The sequence below is a fragment of the Zeugodacus cucurbitae genome, chromosome 4, assembly GCF_028554725.1.
Source record: "Zeugodacus cucurbitae isolate PBARC_wt_2022May chromosome 4, idZeuCucr1.2, whole genome shotgun sequence".
Lineage (NCBI taxonomy): Eukaryota > Metazoa > Arthropoda > Insecta > Diptera > Tephritidae > Zeugodacus > Zeugodacus cucurbitae.
In genome coordinates, this window is record NC_071669.1 from 38153183 (window position 1) to 38173072 (window position 19890).

The window sequence follows — 19890 nt, forward strand, 5'->3', positions numbered from 1 at the left end:
ATGGTGCAAAAATCGCGTTTATCAAAATTTGGTTTGTTAGAGAACTCATGCAATAATTATATATATACAAATTTGTAAATATGTAATATATTATCCCAAATGAGTCTCTAAATTGTTACTTGTATTCCATCATATTCGAGGGTGACAAAAATGCTCTATAACTACTGTGTTTATGCCACGCTCGTTGTTGCTGAGCTTATTGCTTATCAGTGCTAGGCGGTAAAAGTTAATCGTTTATGTTCATACATACATACATATGTAAATGCATTGAATGTGTGTGTGCAGATTTCCTTCTCTCAGCTGATATTTTCTGCATTGAGCTTTTACTATGACACATGGGTGCTAGCACAGCCTCAGTACCCGATTTGTACGAGATATTTTGGATATTTTGTTTTGTTTTTATACCATAATTCTTTCATATTGCCCTTTAAAACATTCTATACTCTCATTTACTTGCATATATTAATAATTTTACGTATATACTTATATGTACATACATGAACTGGCAAAATCTGTTATCACTCTGAATAAATTTTGCTCCACTGCAGCGCGGCTTAGCTGAGCGACAGCGGCAGCAACAGTTGTCATCATAAAAGCTAAATCATTTTGAGTGCCAGTTTACGCGTCTCTTCGTAACGATAACGGTCGGATGTTGAGAACCCTTTCAGTGTTTAATTGTTTGTTATACTGGCGCGCAGCTTGTTTTATGACGTACACATATTTATGTTTATAGATGCACTTAGATACATATGTAGAATAGAACATATTTTCAGTGCCAGTGGATAGGGGAATGTTGTGAATGTGTGTTGACGGTGAATCAAAAATAATCACAACAATTAAAGTAGTGTTTAAGTAAATAACATAATAATGTACATAAAAAATTAAACTTAGTGAGATATGTGCACAGTAGTCTCTTAAACAAAAATATAAACAAATAATCTCTATTTTACTTGCCAAACAATAATATACTTTCGGAGCTATCTGCTTGAAAGCAAAGGTTAGAGGTCAAATTTGATTTGAAATTTGTACAATACTAATCAACAAACTAATTTGATTTATTTTTTGAGCGGAAAAACAAGTTGTTGAAACAAGACACACATGATTTTACTTCCTCAATAATATTAAATATTAGCAAAAAGCAACAAAACGCTTTTGTTGCAATAATCTAAAATAATCGTCAAAACGCGTATAAAAGGTAATATTTATATGTCGTACATAAGTCAAATATAATCATACAGTCAAGAATAAGAAGTAATCTCCGCTTGACTGAACTATTTTTGGATGAATTACATATATGATAATGATTCCTACAATTTCATGCGGACTAAAAAATTATAATCATATTTTTATAGAATTTATTGTAAATTCTTTTCTTTTCTTTTTTAATTAATCATGTAACTTTTTTATTATTAGGGTCTCTGATTATGGATAACATCAGAGTTTAAATTAATCAAAATTCGTTTAGAAACCAAGTACCTTTGTATTTTAGGTTCACAAGCCCACATTCATCGCTTATGTTCTCTTCGCGTTTCCAAAAAATGGTTAGTTAGAATAAATTTTGAAAAGATTTTATTATTTTCTGTTACCAGGTTTTCGGAAACTATACGAACTGCGTTTTTTGAACCAAATTAATAAATGCGCGCCATTCAATTTGGCTTCTTCTTCGCAATTTGGCTCCAATTAGAAATATCAAATATTTCCACCTGATCTTTCCAACGGAGGTCTTCCTCTGCATCCATCGGCGGGTACTGCATCAAACACTTTCAAAGTTGAGGTGCTTTCGTCTATTCGGACAACATGACCAAGCCAGCGTATCCGCTGTCTTTTTATTAGCTGAACTATGACTATGTCGTCGTATAAGTCGTACAGTTCATCGATCCATCGTCTGTGGTATTCGCCGTTACCAATGTTCTGAGAACCATAAATCTTCCGCAAAACCTTTCTCGCGCAAACTTCTACTGCCCGGCATTGGATGTCGGCATCGTCCATACTGCTTCACGATATATCAGGACGGGAATAAAAAGCGACTTGTAGAGTTTGGTTTTGTGAAAGGACTTTACTTTTTAATTGCCTACTCAGTCTTTATAAAGATTTACTAAATTTAGTAGCACCTGTTGGCAAGAGTGATTCGCCGTTGGATTTCAAGGTCTGATTAAAATTAAAACTGAATAATTTAGAACTGACTACTTTGTTGAACAATAAAATGAGGTCTGCGCCTGAAAATTAATTTGAAATTGACTTTCTTCTTTAAGATTGCATTAATGTGTGAAAAACAAAATATAAAAAAATTCCCACAATCTTGACCTATCCTATTTTACAATTATTCCGCTTAAAACTAACCGATTATTTGTTTTCTCTTTCTTATGTTTTTAGCCAAGCAACCATTGTGAAGCGCACTTGATTGCGGCCACTACTGAGATTGAGGCGCTCAAACAAGCTCTGCTCGAGAAACATAGTCAAATTGTCGCCATGGAAACGGCATGCATACAGGAAACCGAACGCCAAGTTGAATTGGAAGACAGTGTTATTGCGTGGCAAGATAAATATGATCGTTTGTATGAGTCACATAAACGTGTGCAAAAGGTGAATCAAAGTTTGGAGGATAAACTGCTTAAATTAGTGGATCGCAATAGTGGCGAGCGAGCGCAATTGACCAGTGATGTTGCCACATTGAGCGTACGCTTGGCACAGGCGAATTTCAATATAGCAAAGCTGCAACGGGAAATCGTAAGTGGGAATTTTTAATTTAATACAGATATACATATGTCATAGAAAGCCCCAAAATTTGAAATATTTGTCAATACTTCTGTTAGGAATTCTTTTAAATTATATACACGTAGTATGTATGTCAACAATTTGTAATATTGAAATTATATTTATATGTCAAAAGTCATCAAACGGCGTAGTCTCCTTTGCTTCAAGTTCCTTTGTTCTCTAGTTTCGTACAACAACGCCACAATGCAGGTGTAAGCGCTTAAAATCGAGTGAGCGATAAACTCGATTGCAAGGGGGTTATTGTGCTTGGAACAAGTAAAACGAAAAGTTTAAGTGCAAAGGATCTTCTAAGGATTTAGCTTAAAAGCAAAACTTTGCGTCGAGTGCTGCACAGTTATTGCGCGTTGTTGGCACTGCAATTGCCTTATTTTATTTTCTTATTGCAACACAAACGCTTGCTGCTGTGTGCTACAGTTCGCCATTTATTCAGCTACTCAAAGTGTTATTCGTCTTTCTTTTGACTTTTCATTTCGTATCTTTTATTAGCCGCATTGCTCGTGAAGCCCTGCAAAAGTACGTAGTTGTGTTGGAGTGAAAACTTTTTTTCGAGAGACTAAAAATCGCAGTAAACAAATAAAAACGAAATTAGTTTCGCGCTGTGGTCAGTCTGCTGTAAGCGGCAGTTGGCGGAGTGGCGGGCAACAATTGTGTTGAACGCAACTTGAAGAAAGTGTTGGACAATTAGTTTTCGCGCAAAATGCAAATAAGAGAGCAACAATAGTTATAAAAGATTAAAAGGTGTGAGGCATTGAAAATATTTTTGGGGTTTAAAACAGTTGAATGTCCAATTTTGTCACTTTCGATTTATTTTGAAAAATATCTAAGATGGGGCGCCGCATGTTGGTCTATATCAGTATATATCTACTCCAGGCCTATTATATTGAATTTTTTTAATTTCTGACTCCGACCGCTTATATCTGTCATCTGTCATCGAAAAAGGTTATATATTTTATTACCTTTTTTTTTTTAATTACATACTATAATTAATAATGGCGTATCCAGTAAGCTAAATTTCGAAATTCGAAGGCGAATATTTCGATTTTGGAGGCTAACTTCGATAAACGGAGAACATACTTTTTTACTTATGACACAATATTCCGGAAATGTTTATTTATTATATAACACCCATTTTGTAGTAGTACATATAGTGTTACGAGAGCATTTCAGTTTAGTTTCTTAAGCATCATATGATTTGGCAATCAATTGGCCCTGGCAGAAATATTGGACTTTTAAACAATTAATATTGGGGCTGAGTATTTATTAGATTTGATTAGATTAAGTATTGGACAAAACGCATATAGATTTTGCAAAGGCCAATAGAAAATAACTATAACAAGTAAGGAAGGGCTAAGTTCGGGTGTAACCGAACATTTTATACTCTCGCAATTTATTTATTTAACTTTATTTACATTGTATAATACACAATTTGATCCACATATTCGTCATATATATTGTATAAAGTCCATTGAAAGTTGAAAACTATAATATTAGGTTAGAAGCACCGAGGTCCTCGTGTTCGATATATGGGGCCTTAAAAACCTATGGTCCGATTTCGGCGATTTTTAGAATGTGGCTGCCACACTATTAACATAGTATTTGTGCAAAGTTCTGCACCGATATATTCACTAGTGCTTACTTTATATATTGTAAAGTAAACGATTCAGATTGTTTTCAAAGTTCTGGTATATAGGAAGTAGGCGTGGTTGTGAGGCGATTTGGCCAATTTTCACAACATATCATTGGGATGTAAGGAAACTATTATTATTATTATTAACCCAAACGATTACTCTCCTCCCGCCCAAACGACGCGTGGGGCGCAGTCCGCATACGAGCGGAATTTGCCGAGTCTAGAAAGGCAAGATATTTTTAAGCGTCCGGTTCTCAAACTGCTTAGCTACAGAAAGAAACATTTCAACAGCTGAGATTTAAAAATTTATAAAAACAAAAAGTTAAAAATGTCTGAATATTACTTATTAAGAGAAGACAAAATAGTTTTTTTGATGCTAAATATTGAGTCAGATGGATCAAATGTGCTGGAATGCGAATTAAAAAGATGGCATATTCGGCGGAATGGTTCATTTAACTCAAAATTCGTTCTAGAAGATTTTAGAAATAATGGTCTAAACTGCCTGGATGAACGCAATGGGACATTAAACTTAATATCAGACAAAAGGAATGAACTACAAACTAAACCATTCAGAAGTTTTACTAGGAATATTATACCTAGCATTTCTCTGCGACAAGTGAGTGTGGGAAGATTTATAAGTTTTAAACGACTAGTATACGGGGGAAGATTCAAACTTGAATCCCCATGTAAGTGGCCTAAAGCAAAAAGTAAAAATTGTTTTTGAACGGACTCAAGCTTATCAGAATGGGATTGATAGCTAGGATTCCATACCACAGAACCATACTCCAATATAGGCCTTACCAATGTTGTAAAAATAATTTTAGTAATATACGGATCATTAAATTCTTTAGACCAACGTTTAACAAAGCTAAGAGCACCTTTAGCTTTTAAGACAATTGAATTTACATGAGAATTAAAATTTAGTTTAGGGTCCATAGTAACTCCTAAATCAACAAAGCCAAAAACTTGCTCTAAACTGAAGTTATTTATTACATAGGGAGAAAGATCAACAGTTCTACGGGAAAAGCACATCATTTTACATTTTTTAAGATTCAGTGGCATATCATTTTTGTGACACCAAGTAACTAAGTTATTTAAATCCGATTGCAACTCAGTCCTTTCGTTATGAGAAGTATATGATTTAAAAAGTTTTACATCATCCGCATATAATAAAATTTCTGAAAACTTAATTACAGAAGGTATATCATTGATGAACAACAAGAACAGAATCGGGCTGAGATGACTACCCTGTATAACCCCTGAAGTGACACTAATTGAATCGGATAATGTATTATTAAATAAAACTTGTTGTTTTTTGTTAGTAAGATATGAGGATACCCATTCAAGAAGTCTTGGTTGAAAACCAAGAAGATCCAGTTTTTGCAAAAGAATTGAGTGGTTTACTCTAGCGAATGCTTTACTAAAGTCTGTATATATAACATCAGTATTCTTATTATCCCTAAAACCCATTGACAAATGGTTTCCAAATTCAAGCAAGTTTGTTACTGTAGATCTCCCTTTACAAAATCCATGCTGAGAAAATGAAAATAAAGGAGAGATTAAAAAAGTTATTTGATCAGTGACAATAGCTTCAAAAAGTTTGGGTATAGCTGACATTTTAGCTATCCCCCTATAGTTCTCAACAGATGATCTAACTCCACTATGCAAAGGTAATATAAAAGAATTTTTCCACATTGATGGAAAAATACCTTGTTTAAGAGATAGGTTAAAAAGCTTAGTTAAGGGCAGATAGATATATTTTGCACAATTTTTAAGAAAGCTTGAGGGAATCATATCAGGGCCATATTTAAACGAATTTTTTAACGTAACTAAATAATTTAAGACATCTGTTTCAGAAATAATTGGTGTATTAATTACAGTACTCGGACATAACACTTGATGATATAGCAGATTCATAGGGTTGTTTGAACAATAATTGGATTTGAAGAATTCTGCAAACATATTAGAAATAATATAATTGTCACATGACATTGTTGATTTATATTTCATCGCGGACGGAAAATTCGAAATCCTGCGCTTGGAGTTAACGAAACCATACAACAATTTCGGATCACGAATAATATTATTTTTTACTTTGCTTATGTAGTTTTTATAACATTTTTTGTTAAGTTCCTCAAACTGTCGACGCAATTTAGAATATTTTAAATAGTCAACAAGAGCTGAGATATGGTTTCTGACCCATAAGTGGGCGACGCTACGCCCATTTTCCATTTTGTAAAAGAATCTGAGTGCAGCTTTCATCTGCCATTTTTTATGTGAAATTTAGTGTTTCTGACGTTTTTCGCTAGTGAGTTAACCCACTTTTAGTAATTTTCAACCTAACTTTTGTATGGGGGGTGGGCGTGGTTATGATCCGATTTCTTTCATTTTTGGACTGTATTAGGAAGTGGCTAAAAAAAACGACTGCAGAAAGTTTGGTTTATATAGCTCTATTGGTTTGCGAGATATGTACAAAAAACTTAGTAGGGAGCGGGGCCACGCCCACTTCCCCAAAAAAATTACATCCAAATATGCCCCTTCATAGTGCGATCCTTCATACCAAATTTTAGCATAGCTTTATTTATGGCTTAGTTATGGCACTTTATGTGTTTTCGGTTTTCGCCATTTTGTGGGCGTGGCAGTGGTCCGATTTTGCTCATTATTAAGATATCTTAATTTTTACTCAAGTTACAGCTTGCACAGACGGACGGACGGACGGACAGACAGACATTCGGATTTGAACTCCACTCTTCACCCTGATCACTTTGGTATATATAACCCTATATCTAACTCGTTTAGTTTTGGGTGTTACAAACAACCGTTATGTGAACAAAACTATAATAAGTTGCTAGAGTATAAACATCGACACAAAACATCACTGAAATTGACATCGATGCTTTTTGACCAAAACATCGACTTTACCTCAGTAGCTATTGCAGCAGATCCTACGATTTAAAAAACTCATGAAAATTCCCTGCTCATTATACAAATATATACGAGTATATGAAACATACAGAAATACACTTACAATATATATTTTGTCGATTAAAATAAAAATTTGACTGATCCTATTTTGATTCCTATTTATATATATATATATAATAACAAATAATTGATTTAAGTGTTGCTAACTAAGTGTTTCTAAGAGCCACGGTGTCCATTAATAATTTCACCAAGGAACTCAATAGTTTGCGACAAAGGATATTAAATAATTTAAGTTAAACTACATTTTTAAAAAGTTGCCCTATTATTTTGTCCATAGCCGCTTGTTTATATGTATATGGGCATTTCCGCCAGATTTTTGCTTTGTGTAAAACCTTTATAAGGGTACAAAGAGCATAAGAAAGCATGTGATCGCAAATAGCTGCAAATTTTTGTTCTCTTATTATCTTATATTTCAATGTCCCCTGCGACATTAAAAAATAACACTTGTTCCCACTGCATCTGAACTATAAGCAGAAAGTTCGCAAAATTTTGAGTACAGACGGTTAATTTGTATAGAATTAAAATAAAAAAGTCTTGTTCAAAAATCTGAAGATTTGGGATTTTAGTAACTACTTAAAATAGGTCACGTGCGGCATTGTAGGAGAGGAGTTCAAAAATTTAAAATTATTTTTTGTCTTATAAAATTAATTTAAGTATGTAAATAGATACGTTTACATTAACTATTTACAAATGAGCAAAAACCGCACTTTAAATACCACTAATTAGCTATTTAAATGGATTTTGGCAAAATTATAGACTTACAAATCAAAATAAGAGTGCTCATTTTAACAATGTTGTCAGGAGAAAATCGTTTGCTTTTATAAGTGACAAGCTAACGCATAACATATTATTTTCTTGATAAATCTCTTAACTAAAATTAAGAAATCCTTTAGTTGCTTTTCAAGTCTGGTTTATAAAATATTTCAATTAATTCATAATTCATAATTCATTAGAATGGAATTTTTTTGCAAGGAGCCGACGATGCAGTGGGAGCAGTTTTCAAAAGGGCTATGTGACATTAGCGGTATATTTCGGTTGTGTATATTGCTAATATGGAACTATTTGTCTTCATCTTAATGCTATTTCTAGAGCTAAGTCATATACGAGTACATAGACACCTATGTATCTACAATACCAATACCATTTAGGAACGAACGTCGTCCAATGTTGTTGTTTGTGGTATGAGGTAAGCCTGTCCGAACCACTTATTAAAGTCGGCACTTGACTATCACGGCATCGCAAACAAACGCCATAATAACATTGCACACCCGTCTTTAGTTTTCCCAACAACCTCGTATGCTGGAAAGAACAATCACAAGTAGTTAGTATTCTGTTCGGAAAGACATGAATAAAAGAAATGTTGAAAATATTCACGAAAATCCCCACTTAGTCATGGCTGGCGAAGTGTACTTACTAGCCTTTTATCCCGTTTCCAGCCATGCTCCCCGGCCACTTCATTTGAAAACGACAAAATCCTTTTCCACTTTTTATTAGTATTCGAAATGCTTGTGCGTTCATTGAGGCTAACGGTGCTTTACTATCTGTTGCCAGCTGCCAGTTGTCACTATCTAGCCGGCTTTCGTTGGTAACTTCGCCACGTTGGTGACTGGCAGTGACGTGTGCACATTGACGTTGAAGCGACACGAAATGACACGAAGCTCCAGTGTGGCATTTGTCGCCGTCAACAATGCCAACATGTTTTTATCCTCGCTTTTTTTAACTATGTATTTCCGTTGCTTGCGAAGTTTGTTTACCCCTTGAGCTGGAAGTGCGGGTGTGAGAAGTTTATTTGTTTTCGCCAACTCCATTACCATCCACTAGTCGTCGCAGTCAGTCAAACTGGCCGGTTTCCGTACACAATTGCAAACAACATCAACAAAAGGGCGAATTGAGTTTCGCAATCATTACCGGCATTTAAATGCTACTAACACACACACAGAGGTATATTTACACTTGTATGAGTGATGCTTGTGTAAACCCTGTAGGCAAAACTAAGGTTACTCTATACCTTATACCTAAAGGGTGATTCGTTTTGAGGTTTCCTACTGTAAAAAATACACAGACAATTCAAATTTTATGCGGAATATTTATTATCATTCGAAAGAACAATCTTTGGTATTTATTTTTTTAAAGATTTTCTCTTTCAAATGTTGGTCGCGGCTACGTCCCAGACGGTCCATCCGTTGAGTTCAATTTTTCATGACTCGTTCGAGCATTTCGACTGGTAACTGGCGATTGACACGTGTGATGCACCAAGGTCTGAATCTAAGCGGGGTTGTCCGCATAGAATTTAGACTTTACATATCCCCACAGGAAACGGTGTGATATCACATCATGTTAATGGCTCATCGGCTGGCCCAAAACATGAAATTATCTGCTCATCGAAGTAATCTCTCAATAAATCCATTGATTAATGCGATCTGCGGGAAGTGCCACCGTCTTGTTGCAACAAAATATTTTCGAAATCACGAGCTTCAATTTCAAGCATCACAAATTCGGTTATTATGCCTCGATAACGGTCGCCATTGATGGTTACGTTCTCATCGGCATTATTTTTGACGATGATTCAACTGGCACACATACCACACCAACCGTTCTAAAGGAAGTTACTAACCATAGCTAAATTGTTTCATAGAGAACTCTGTTTAGCAACCAATAATAAAAAACGATTTAGTTTGGCCTATAAAATAATGTATTTTATCAATTAAAATATATTTTCTGCTTAACATTGCGTTTATATATAAAAAATCATCCAAAGTGAGTGTTCCTATTGGGTCTCTTGTTATAAATACCCGTTTGTATGCGAACCTCTACTCAGCCTCGTTACCCATATGTATGCTTCCGACGCAGCATATGTTTTGCCGGTTTTCTACTCGCATTTCGTGGTAGCGCCGCAAGCGAAAATTGACACTCCTCTCACATTTTGTATGTATTAGTATGAAGCAATTTCAAGTGTTTGTTGTCATTCGTGTTCAATGGTTGAATTTCCTCAATTGTCGTGCCTCTAATGTACATATGCATGCGTAGGACTATGTACACTTCAGCGTCTTGGTAAAAGTTCATCACTCCAAAATCAGTGATTCTGAAATATTGTGATCTGTATAAAACTGATTGACATTATGTTGGAAAAAGTTAAGTATTTTTATTGACTTTCATTCAGGTCTTGAAATGTCTAAGACCTCGATGTCTGATTTTCGACAGTTAATTCTATTTAGTTAAAATCACCTGTCGCCAAATGTTTGATTGATAAAAAATCTCATTGCAAGATCTAGTTTTATCAACTCTAACTTAATGCCAATGAATTTCAGATTTTCGCACATTTTCGAATGTATATTAGATATTATAACATAATAATAATAATATTTTGGTGAAATAAATAAATAATCCCTACATTCGAGAGTAGAATTTCAATCATAAAATTTGGTTAATTACACTATACGACAAAATCGACTTTTTTCTGAGTCATAAGTAAGAAAAGTTAACCTCCAAAAAAAGGATTAAAAAAATATTATTAATTACAGGTGTAGTTACCAAATAATCCAAAATAACCAATGAAGATATCGGAATTAAAGTTTTAACAAATACCTCATTAGAAGTATGACACCGCTATTCTAAAAATTGTCGAAATCGCACTATAACCTTTCAAGACCCCAGTTATCGATCATGAGGATCTCAGTGCTTGTGACTAATTTTTTTTACCAAAAATAACGTAGATATTTCATATATTCTATACAAAGGGAACCCGTTTCTTCTAATAATGTGCTTCTGTGCCAAAAAATTGATAAAAATGGCCAGTCATACACATGTAGCTCCCATATACCTATAGTAGTATAGTATTAGGATTTTTAAACTACCGTATTTATCGCAAAATATGTGTGATATCAAAGCAAAATATGCTTTGTTGGAAAAATAGTTGATATCGGTCCTGGATTTACCCCAATTCCCATACAGTAGATAATGATTTTTGTTATTACAATGAACTTTATGATATTCAGGGTTGAATTGTTTATTATCTTAATAAAATTAAATTAATAAATTGCGAGAGTATTGAATGTATGTGTTACCCCCGAACTTAGCTCTTCCTTACTGTTTTGCTTATGGTAAATGTTGGCATTTCGTGCAATTAAAAGAAATATAATGATTTTTACAAAAAAATGTATAAAGCTTTCTCCGATATATAAGTGGAAAGATCGACGACTAACGGTAAAAAAAGAAGAAAAGCACAACGCTAATAAATTGTACCAGTTTGTATTGTATATAATCGCATTTATATTACGCGTGCTTATGGTATTACCAGTAACGTGTATGGCCAATCGTTTTTACGACTACATTATTGTGTTCAACGAGCGAGTACGTTTTCGAGGGGTCCTTAACGCATTCTTCTGTATGTACATATGTATGTGCATGTTTTTTTGATTGCTTGCAAATTTTGTTAACGCACATGTTGCACGCAATTCGTGTGTCGCCACTGGGGAACAATAAATACTTACATAAGTTTATATAGTGCTTTGTTGCAAAACTCGGGCAGGTTTGCGTGTCAACGCACGTGACCAGCAGAGGCAAGGTTCATAATACTCTCAGTGAGCCAAAGCTTCATAAAAACAAGAACAGCAACGTCGCGACGTTTCCTCTCCGAGGACTATTTATAGTCCATATATGTACATATATATGAAAAAAAAGCAGAGTTAGCAAGGAAAAACACATTAAGTGCATTAAGAAAGAAATGAGCTATTTAGTTTTGAATATATTATGACTGCTATGTTTACAGAAATTATAGATTATGATATTTTCGTAATGATCACAAGTGGAATGCTTTTAATTTGCTCTCTCACGTGAATTTCTACTTATAGCATTTTTATTGTCAACCCTCATATAGTAGAAATGTGTTTGAACTCGCTAGAATATATTTTAATTTACACGACCTAAAAATACCATAGACATAATCTAAATGTCGATTTTCAAAGTAATCCTAGTTATACCCACATGTGTATGTATGTATAAGTATTTATGTTTAATGATGTGCTGGGACTTTGTGTAATGTGTGATAGTGCAGTCAATTCATATAAGGCAAGAATATAAGTAATTTTGCGACCAAAAACAACGTTTATTAAACTATTTTCCTCGAGAGATTGAGTTATTTTACAGGATATAGCTACTAAAAATCCAAAATATTGATATAATCTAACATTTCTTCATAATTCAATGGTATCTAAAACTTTTTCGTCAAGCTTATATTACAGATGTTATAAGAGGCCCAGTATTTTCGATATACAGTTTTTTTTATTTCTTTCGAAGATCAAACTTTGACCCTATATAGCAGAACGATATGTCCAAAGCCCCTTTAAGTTTAGAGTGTCAACTATTACCATTTCATGGATATTCAAAATTATCTTTAGACGTTTTCGTTCGTAAAAAGCTCATATGGATCGTACCCAAAGCTCACCTGCCTGATACAATAGAGCTCGAACTGAATGTTACTTCTAAATCGATAAATCTACATAGGCTGTGATTCGAACTCAACTGCCAATTCATTCATCAATAAAAAATTCCAACAAGAATTTAGTTTAAAGCCGTGAAAGATTGATTGCCGTTGTACTTAAATTTTCCAACTAAAATTTGTTGTGGAGCAGTATTCAAAAACTGTGCGGTCTTCTCCAGCTTAAACCAACACTTATGTGTTTATGTACAAACATACATATATGCGGAGGGAGTATGCATACGAATATGTGGCATATATGGTATGGCCGCCTTTATTTGATGTATGTGGCATATATGGTATGGCCGCCTTTATTTGATGTATGTGGCATGTGGTTTGCGGTAAATGGTTTTGCGGCTAATGGCCTGTAACACAGGTGAGCAAAATAAGTTTATAGACAAATGCGGGCATATATCGTACACGCTAATATATGCGTACATAAGGATGTGTGTTTCTCATAAGATACCTAAAATGTCCATATTATATATGTGTACATATTCACACTGAAGTGACGTTCAAAATTTATGCAAAATTTTATCCATTGTTATTTGAATATTTTTATATGTATGTATTTTTGGTGGTATATATATAAACAATACAATCGCCTAGGTAAATTTTCGGTTTTTTTATGTATTTTTCTGTTTATATAAGAGAAATTACTGCTCTTCTGGCTAAAGGAGAACTATGAATATATACATTTTTTAAAAAAAGGACGCGAATCACTATTACTAAGGAGTTATTTTGTTAGAAAATAAGTATATTTGTATTTTTCTGTTTATATAAGAGAAATTACTGCTCTTCTGGCTAAAGGAGAACTATGAATATATACATTTTTTAAAAAAAGGACGCGAATCACTATTATTAAGGAGTTATTTTGTTAGAAAATAAGTATATTTCCGTACCAAAAATCTGGAGCCAGTAGAAACCTTATAACGGGTGATCCAAGTAGAGGTACTTTTTCAATAGCCTATTTGGACAGTTCAGTATTGTTTGGCAATTCATCATGGAAATACTTACGCCTAAACAACGTTTACAAATTGTTCAACTTTATTACGAAAATTCACGTTTTGTAAATAATATGTTTCGCACGCTTCGCTCAACTTATGGTCAGCATAATCGGCATACTGAGTGTTCGATTCGTAACACCATCACCCATCTTGAGACCCATCATTCCTTATTAAATAATATTCGACTAAATATACCACGTCCAGCACACTGTGAACAAAATATAACAGATTGGGGAGTGTACACGAAGACCGTGGAGAGTCGATTCGGGGTCATTCGCAACAACCCGGACTGACGTATGAAACGACTTGGCTCCTTTTACGTCGAGATCTTAAATTGAAAACGTACGTATCCAGAAAAAACAGCGGTTCGGTGTGGTTTGTGGGTCGGTACAATTATTACTATTTTTTTTTAAATGCCGATGTGAACGCAAAAATCAATGGCGACTGTTATCGCGCCATGATAACCGACTATTTGATGCCTGAAATTGAAGCTCGTGATCTCGGCGACATTTGGTTTCAATAACATCACATCAATCAATAATATATAAAAAAACAAGTAAGGAAGGGCTAAGTTCGGGTGTAACCGAACATTTTATACTCTCGCAATTTATTTATTTAACTTTATTTATATTATATAATACACAATTTGACCCACATATTCGTCATATATATTGTATAAAGTCCATTGAAAGTTGGAAACCATAATATTAGGTTAGAAGCACCGAGGTCCTCGTGTTCGATATATGGGGCCTTAAAAACCTATGGTCCGATTTCGGCGATTTTTAGAATGGGGCTGCCACACTATTAACATAGTATTTGTGCAAAGTTCTGCACCGATATCTTCACTAGTGCTTACTTTATATATTGTAGAGTAAACGATTCAGATTGTCTTCAAAGTTCTGGTATATAGGAAGTAGGCGTGGTTGTGAAGCGATTTGGCCTATTTTCACAACATATCATTGGGATGTAAGGAAACTATTACAAACCATGTTTCATTGAAATCGGTCGAGCAGTTCTTGAGATATGGTTTTTGACCCATAAGTGGGCGACGCCACTCCCATTTTCTATTTTGTAAAAAAATCTGAGTGCAGCTTTCATCTGCCATTTCTTATGTGAAAGTTACTGTTTCTGACGTTTTTCGTTAGTGAGTTAACCCACTTTTAGTAATTTTCAACCTAACCTTTGTATGGGAGGTGAGCGTGGTTGTTATCCGATTTCTTTCATTTTTTAAGTGTATTAGGAAGTGGCTAAAAAAACGACTGCAGAAAGTTTGGTTTATATAGCTCTATTGGTTTGCGAGATATGTACAAAAAACCTAGTAGGGGGCGTGGCCACGCCCACTTCCCCAAAAAAATTACATCCACATATGCCCCTTCATAGGGCGATCCTTCATACCAAATTTTATTTCTATAGCTTTATTTATGGCTTAGTTATGGCACTTTATGTGTTTTCGGTTTTCGCCATTTTGTGGACGTGGCAGTGGTCCGATTTTGCTCATTTTCGAAAGCAACCTTTCTATGGTGCCAAGAAATAAGTGTGCCAAATTTCATCAAGATATCTTAATTTTTACTCAAGTTACAGCTTGCACAGACGGACGGACGGACGGACGGACGGACGGACAGACAGACATTCGGATTTGAACTCCACTCTTCACCCTGATCACTTTGGTATATATAACCCTATATCTAATTCGTTTAGTTTTGGGTGTTACAAACAACCGTTATGTGAACAAAACTATAATACTCTCTTTAGCAACTTTTGTTGCGAGAGTATAATAAATGCCAAAGAATATTATTTCGAATGATAGTAAACATTCTCCATTAAATTTGAATTTTCTTTTTTTTTTTCTTTAAAAAGTAGGGAACCTTGAAATGTATCACCCTTTAGCAGGCCTATCCCTAGAACAATCCTTTGTACCAAATTTTATTTCCATAACTTTATTTATGGCTTAGTTATGGCACTTTATGTGTTTTCGGTTTTCGCCATTTTGTGGGCGTGGTAGTGATCCGATTCCGCCCATATTCGAACTTAGCCTTCTTATGGTGCCAAGGAACACGTGTTCCAAGTTTCATTAAGATATCTCAAGTTACAGCTTCGGACGGACAGACACTTTGGTATATATAACCTTATATCAAAGTAGTTTAGTTTTAGGACTTACAAACAACCAACTCGCAACTTTTGTTGCGAGAGTATAAAAATAAAGTTCTTTATACTAGACTTAATATTATCATTATGAGGAATGATTGGTTCAGGCAAATATAAATCAAATTATGTTTTATAAGGTAAACAGAAGATTTAACATTTTAGGCATATAAAAAATCAAGACAGTAAGGAAAAATTATAATAATATAAGTGTAATTCAAAAGAAGTAGAAAGAATCGGCCAAATATGCCGATGCTGAATTTTGTGGCCGATACTGGCTGATGCCGATACCAAGGATGATTAATAGGTCGGACTCTAATCACAGGCCTAAACTAATGAGATTCTTGCAGACAGAAAGCACTGTTCAGTTTGTATGTTATATTTGTGTGAGAGTGCGCATAATTTCAGGTACACATACCCGCGTAAAGTCCAATATGTAAATCTATAAAGGTGCCAACTGGTGCTCATTTTATGTATTCATATACAATAGTTTATATATATACTTAAGTGTATATTAAACTTGCAGACAAACTAGCTTTTGCTCATATAATAGGTACAACAAATGATTCCAACTCACTCACCCTTACTTAGTCCTGTGCAGTTTTTTGTTTTCTCGTTCTTCTTAGACTCCCATAATCCTTTAAGTATTGATTATTTTCTACAAATACAAGTATAAAGTAATGTAATGTGGTGGCGAGAGCATGTAAAATAGCTGAAACAACAGTAACAAGAACGATAGTAGCAATCTCTGCCATTGTGGCAACGTTGTAACTTTATGCATGTTTCCACAACGTTTTTGCTGTCTCAATTTTTGTTCGCGTATTTAAAGTTCTGCGGCACCAGTGCACGCTATCGCCGTGCACCATGTGGCACAGGTGAATGAAGTCAAGTAATAGTTGGCCACCGAGTTGGCTGAAGTTTTCGCCGTCGTGCCACATAGCGTGCGCCATATAGTTAATGCGCAAATTATCCAATGCTGTCATATTGCAGCAATACAAATTACTGTTGGGAAATTGTTTTCACCAGGAAGACAGAACCCAATTTATGTATATTGATATGTATGCGCTTTAAGCATTATTAGAGTATGCAGATTGACGGTTTTTAATTAAATTTTCAGAAATTGCCATTATTATTTGGATTTAAATATATATAGGGCAATCTAAAAAGAAAAAGAATGGACTCGGCTATAACTGCGTAAGCGGTGTTTACACCAGCCAAAAAGATGAATCTTAAAAGAAAACAAGTAAGGAAAGGCTAAGTTCGGGTGCAACCGAACATTTTATATTCTCGCAATTTATTGCTATATCTTTATTAAGAAAACACACAATTTGACCCATATATTCGGCATAAATATATTTCACATATTAACCGATTTATAAGTTATTAAGGTCATCGTATTTTTGGAAATCCTATAATTAGGTATTTTCATATATTCATATATATAAGGAAGTTATGACCCGATTTTAACCTTTTCTGGTACAGAGACACACTATTAAAAGAAAAATATTTCCTCAGGATTACATTAAATTATCTGAGAGATTTACCCATATTTTCGGTTAAAATTTTCCCTTAGGCGCTGAGTTCAACATGTTCGATATCTGGGGCCTTGAAAAGTTATAGTCCGATTTCGACAATTTTTTCACAAGTGATGCCACAGATCATATACAGTATTTGTGTAAAATTTTATTTCACTATCTTCATTGGTTCCTTATGTATATATTATAAAGTGAAGGAATAAGATGGAATTCAAAAATGAGTTATATGGGAAGTTGCCGTGGTTTTCGTCCATTTTCCACACGTGTCATCAGGGTGTACCGGGTGTATTATATACCGAATTTCATTCGAATCGGTAGAGCAGTTCTTGAGATATGGTTTTTGACCCATAAGTGGGCGATGCCACGCCCATTTTCCATTTTGTAAAAAAATCTCAGTGCAGCTTCCTTCTGCTATTATTTCTGTGAAATTTAGTGTTTCTGACGTTTTTAGTTAGTGAGTTAACGCACTTTTAGTAATTTTCAACCTAACCTTTGCATGGGAGGTGGGCGTGGTTATTATCCCATTTCAACTATTTTCATGGTGTGTGGTGGGGTACGTAAGAGAACCGACTGCAGAAAGTTTGGTTTATATACCTTTATTGGTTTGCGAGATATATACAAATAACCGATTTGGGTGCGGGGCCATGCCCACTTCCCCACAAAAATTACATCCACATATGCTCCTTTCTAGTGCAATCCTTTATCCAAATTTTACTTTTATAACTTTATTTACGGCTTAGTTATGACACTTTATAGGTTTTTGGTTTTCGCCATTTTGTGGGCGTGGCAATGGTCCGATTTTGCCCATTTTCGAAAGCAACCTCCTCAGGGTGCCAAAGAATACGTGTTCCAAGTTTCGTTAAGATATCTCAATTTTTACTCAAGTTATCCGTTGCACGGACAGACCTATCATTAACCCTATATCTAACTCGTTTAGTTTTATGACTTACAAACAACCGTTATGTGAACAAAACTATAATACTCTCTTAGCAACTTTTGTTGCGAGAGTATAAAAATTTCGGAAATATTTACGACTATTTCTCTTAATTGGCGTTCATTATTATATTAAAACAGAAAAAAATGGGATTCTGTGCATGAGCGGTAACGATTTTGGGCATATTTTAAAACAAGTTTCAAGTTTTCACACCATTAATTCTCCTAATAACTTCATTATTTTTATTCAGTGCTCAAAATAGTAAACCCCTTCCTATCTTGTAGCCAAAAACATCTTGTTAAGCTTTTTTTGCATTCAGCGTGGACTTTCTCATTATTTTGTTCCACTCAGTTAATCGTTTCTTTGTCAACGGAAAACACAACGGTGAAAAATTAATAAATAATTACGTGAAACTTAGGAAATAAAAAGAAGTTGAATTTGTCATTTATCATCGCTGCAGAGCCTCCTTACCAACTTACCAAGTTGCAAGTAACAAAGCTGTATGCCAGCTGTGTCGCAGCTAAAGTCAGTTGGCGGCGGCCATTAGCCTTTTGTGCCGTCTGTTTACCGCTAGTAAATATTACCGTTGCACACTTTCCTAAGTGCATGTTCACAAGCACACGCACATTTTGCCCATGTGCCCATGGAGTTATGTGCTTTTGTAATCTGAGTGTGCGCTTCTGCTCACGTCAAGTGTTTTTGTTATTATAGTGCAACGCGTTGCATTGCTACGTTCTCCGTGACTGCTGCATCATGATAACGTATTTGTGCATAAGCAAATATATACATATGTATATGTAGGTATTATTCGGCTGATACATATGTATATCCTGAAGTGCGAAGAGCTTCCACTAAGCTGGCAAGTGCCAATGTCCTTTTCCATTTTGACGCGCTAACAACTGCGTTCGTTGAGCTATTGCTCCTTCGGCTTTCTTCACCGTTATGCCATTTATTTTTATCTGTTTTACTATTTTTCCACTTTTCTCGAGTCTTTGTAATCTTGAATTTTCACACCAAAATAAAAATTGTTGCAACTGTGCAAACTATTTGCATTTGTTCAACATGCAATATGCAACTTGAGACTTGCTACAACAGCAAGAACATCCCAAAACAATCAGTCGATTTTCGTAACAAAGAATGAAAGATAGCAACGTTGGCAGCACTTTACCTATCATCAGCTGCATCCTCAAGCACCCTGGAAGCGCTGAAGTGGCAATACGAGTGACGCACTTGAATTCAAATGAACGTATACAACGCACACCCACACGCCCCCACACCCAAACATATATATCTATGTATATGTACATATATGTTGATTGTGTGCATTGATGCAGCTCTCACGGTGGCTCGAATAATGGAAAGGTGCTGTTGTAATCTGGAACCATTCGCACTCAACAACGCCAATAGAA

At 34.9% G+C, this 19890-nt stretch overlaps 1 protein-coding gene across 5 annotated transcripts in view; it reads left to right on the forward strand.

The window, feature by feature from the left end:
- Positions 1–19890, forward strand: part of LOC105216291 (probable serine/threonine-protein kinase nek3) — a 106913-nt gene that overhangs the window by 22011 nt on the left and 65012 nt on the right. For 3 of the 5 annotated variants that reach the window (XR_008470756.1, XM_029042898.2, XM_029042899.2), the window contains exon 2: positions 2374–2727. Coding sequence is in view for 4 of the 5 variants with exons in the window: in XM_029042898.2 (XP_028898731.2) it covers positions 2374–2727 (354 nt within the window). In the remaining variant the exon portion in view is untranslated. Of the gene's footprint in view, positions 1–594; positions 1196–2373; positions 2728–19890 lie in introns of those variants that run through there. The other 2 variants (XM_011190708.3, XM_011190709.3) reach the window with 2 other exon arrangements.